Source organism: Pecten maximus, chromosome 15 (genome assembly GCF_902652985.1).
Source record: "Pecten maximus chromosome 15, xPecMax1.1, whole genome shotgun sequence".
NCBI lineage: Eukaryota > Metazoa > Mollusca > Bivalvia > Pectinida > Pectinidae > Pecten > Pecten maximus.
In genome coordinates, this window is record NC_047029.1 from 25,488,576 (window position 1) to 25,490,567 (window position 1,992).

The window sequence follows — 1,992 nt, forward strand, 5'->3', positions numbered from 1 at the left end:
AACTATGATCGGCTGATAAATATTGTTTAGCATCTGTAGTTATTTAGTAAGGACTGGTTGGCCATCTGTTTCCTTCTTTACCTATTTCGTCTGCTTTTGAGAGTATCCCATCATACATCACGTCATTCGTGGTTGCGAGGGTAAACAATAACTTCATCAGACCTTTCCATGCCTCAAATACCAAAAACATCGCCAATAATGATAAGTGTATCATATTTAAATGCGTACCAATATTTTTGGAGGTACAGAAGACATCCTGTAGTGTATGTCTTGGTGACTGTGTACCATGTCTGTTCGCTCGGAGAGGTCAGAGAAAATGAGTCGGTGGCTGACGTTTCAGACAGCTTTTATACTTTCCGCCGGAACTGCATCAGCCAATCAGCGTCGAGCAATGACGTCATACTGTGGAGTCTGCAGTTCGCAGAATAACCATGTTTGCGGTGGGTTTACATGCATAAAACAAATATAAGTAACTTAATAACATCACAAAGGACCCAAGCATACTTCGTTTACAATATAAGGTAAAATATTAGGTCTAGAATCGTGTCTGAAACTAAGTTGACGAATCTCGCCATTTTGAACGGCATGCTCAACCGGCATAGCGTGGTATGGAAAGATATCGGAGATTTCTCTTATGAATGTTGTTTTACGTCAGGCTTAACTCATGTTATGATATATATAGATATTCTACGACTGGTAGACAAAAACAATAAGCAGCATACACGTCCAAATTAGATCACAATGTCAACAATAAAACGTTGCTATATATGGTCTTCATCGACCGTTAAATCTCGAAACCTATGATTGGCATTTGTCTCAATTACCTGTACGGTTGATGGCTGCAAGCTCAGAGAGCGTTTTGCTACCGATGGCTCTGCTTAAAGAGTTGTGCCGCTCAAATGGAAACATCAAGAAATTGAACACTGGACCAAATTTTCTTTCCCAAATAATATGATAGGCGATGCATGAAATATGTCACAGCACCCTGGAACAAAATATACACTTGAATCAAACAGTAATGCATTGTAATGACACTGTCATAACATAACATAGCAGAGAGATGAAAAGACCATCTTGAAGGTAATAAAGAATTTTCGTTTTAAAAACAATAACTACGTGTGGTGTTATGTAGCATATTAAGAGTACAAACAATGAAAGAAGACAATAATTTAGGACAGGATACAATGATTGACTACTTCTTCGAGGAACCATCAGGTAAGTATTTCCTTTTATCATCGGCGTGTCCTCCAGTGAATACGTCCATGAAATATTCTTGTTCGTGTCACTAGTGTAATATCATCGGGACTATTTTGCATTGATTATCTCCTTACTTGTAAAAAATATATATGATATAATAATCTTACATACAAATCAAAAGACCAACAACCCTGAGTCACACTTACATGGGCTCCTTTCGAATTTTCAGAAATGCAAGACACGACATCATTAAAAGGAAAGTATTTATAAAAAATAAAAGAATGGTGAGTATCGACATGGTTTCCGGTTGTGTATGTGTAGGCCTACTGGATATTAGTTTTGTCGTTATTCACTGATGCCAAAGGCCTACCTTACAAAATCGTGCCCCTGTGAAGTTGAAAATCGTCTGCTATGTTGGCGACACGGATGTGACCGGTTAGACTGGAATCTGTTTCGAACGAAATATCCGTGGAATCGTTTTCACCTACTGTCAAGACGACTTTCATTTATAATTTAAGAGCTGATATTCTTCGTAAAATAACGTAAATCCAGTCGATAGAAACAAAAGTGTTTCCGTGGAATCGAGTGTGCCCTGTGCAATGCCCGTTCAATGCTGCATCACTTCTAAATGTTAACCGTATATCATTGCGCAGAAAAACCGTTTCGATTTTAAATATCGTATATTCGTCATCAGGGACTATATTATTCCTTCTGGAAATTTCGGCTGGTCCGGTATTTGAACTTGATGACATCAGTGATAGGGTGAGGGGCAAATTTAAACGCATCATAACCTAC

The 1,992-nt window shown here is 38.3% G+C and overlaps 1 protein-coding gene across 1 annotated transcript in view; it reads right to left on the reverse strand.

Moving 5' to 3' along the window:
- Window positions 1–975: 975 nt before the first annotated feature.
- Window positions 976–1,992, reverse strand: part of LOC117343334 — a 14,904-nt gene continuing 13,887 nt past the window's right edge. The window contains exon 6 of the mRNA XM_033905675.1: window positions 976–985. Within this exon, the coding sequence (XP_033761566.1) occupies window positions 976–985 (10 nt within the window). The remainder of the gene's footprint in view (window positions 986–1,992) is intronic.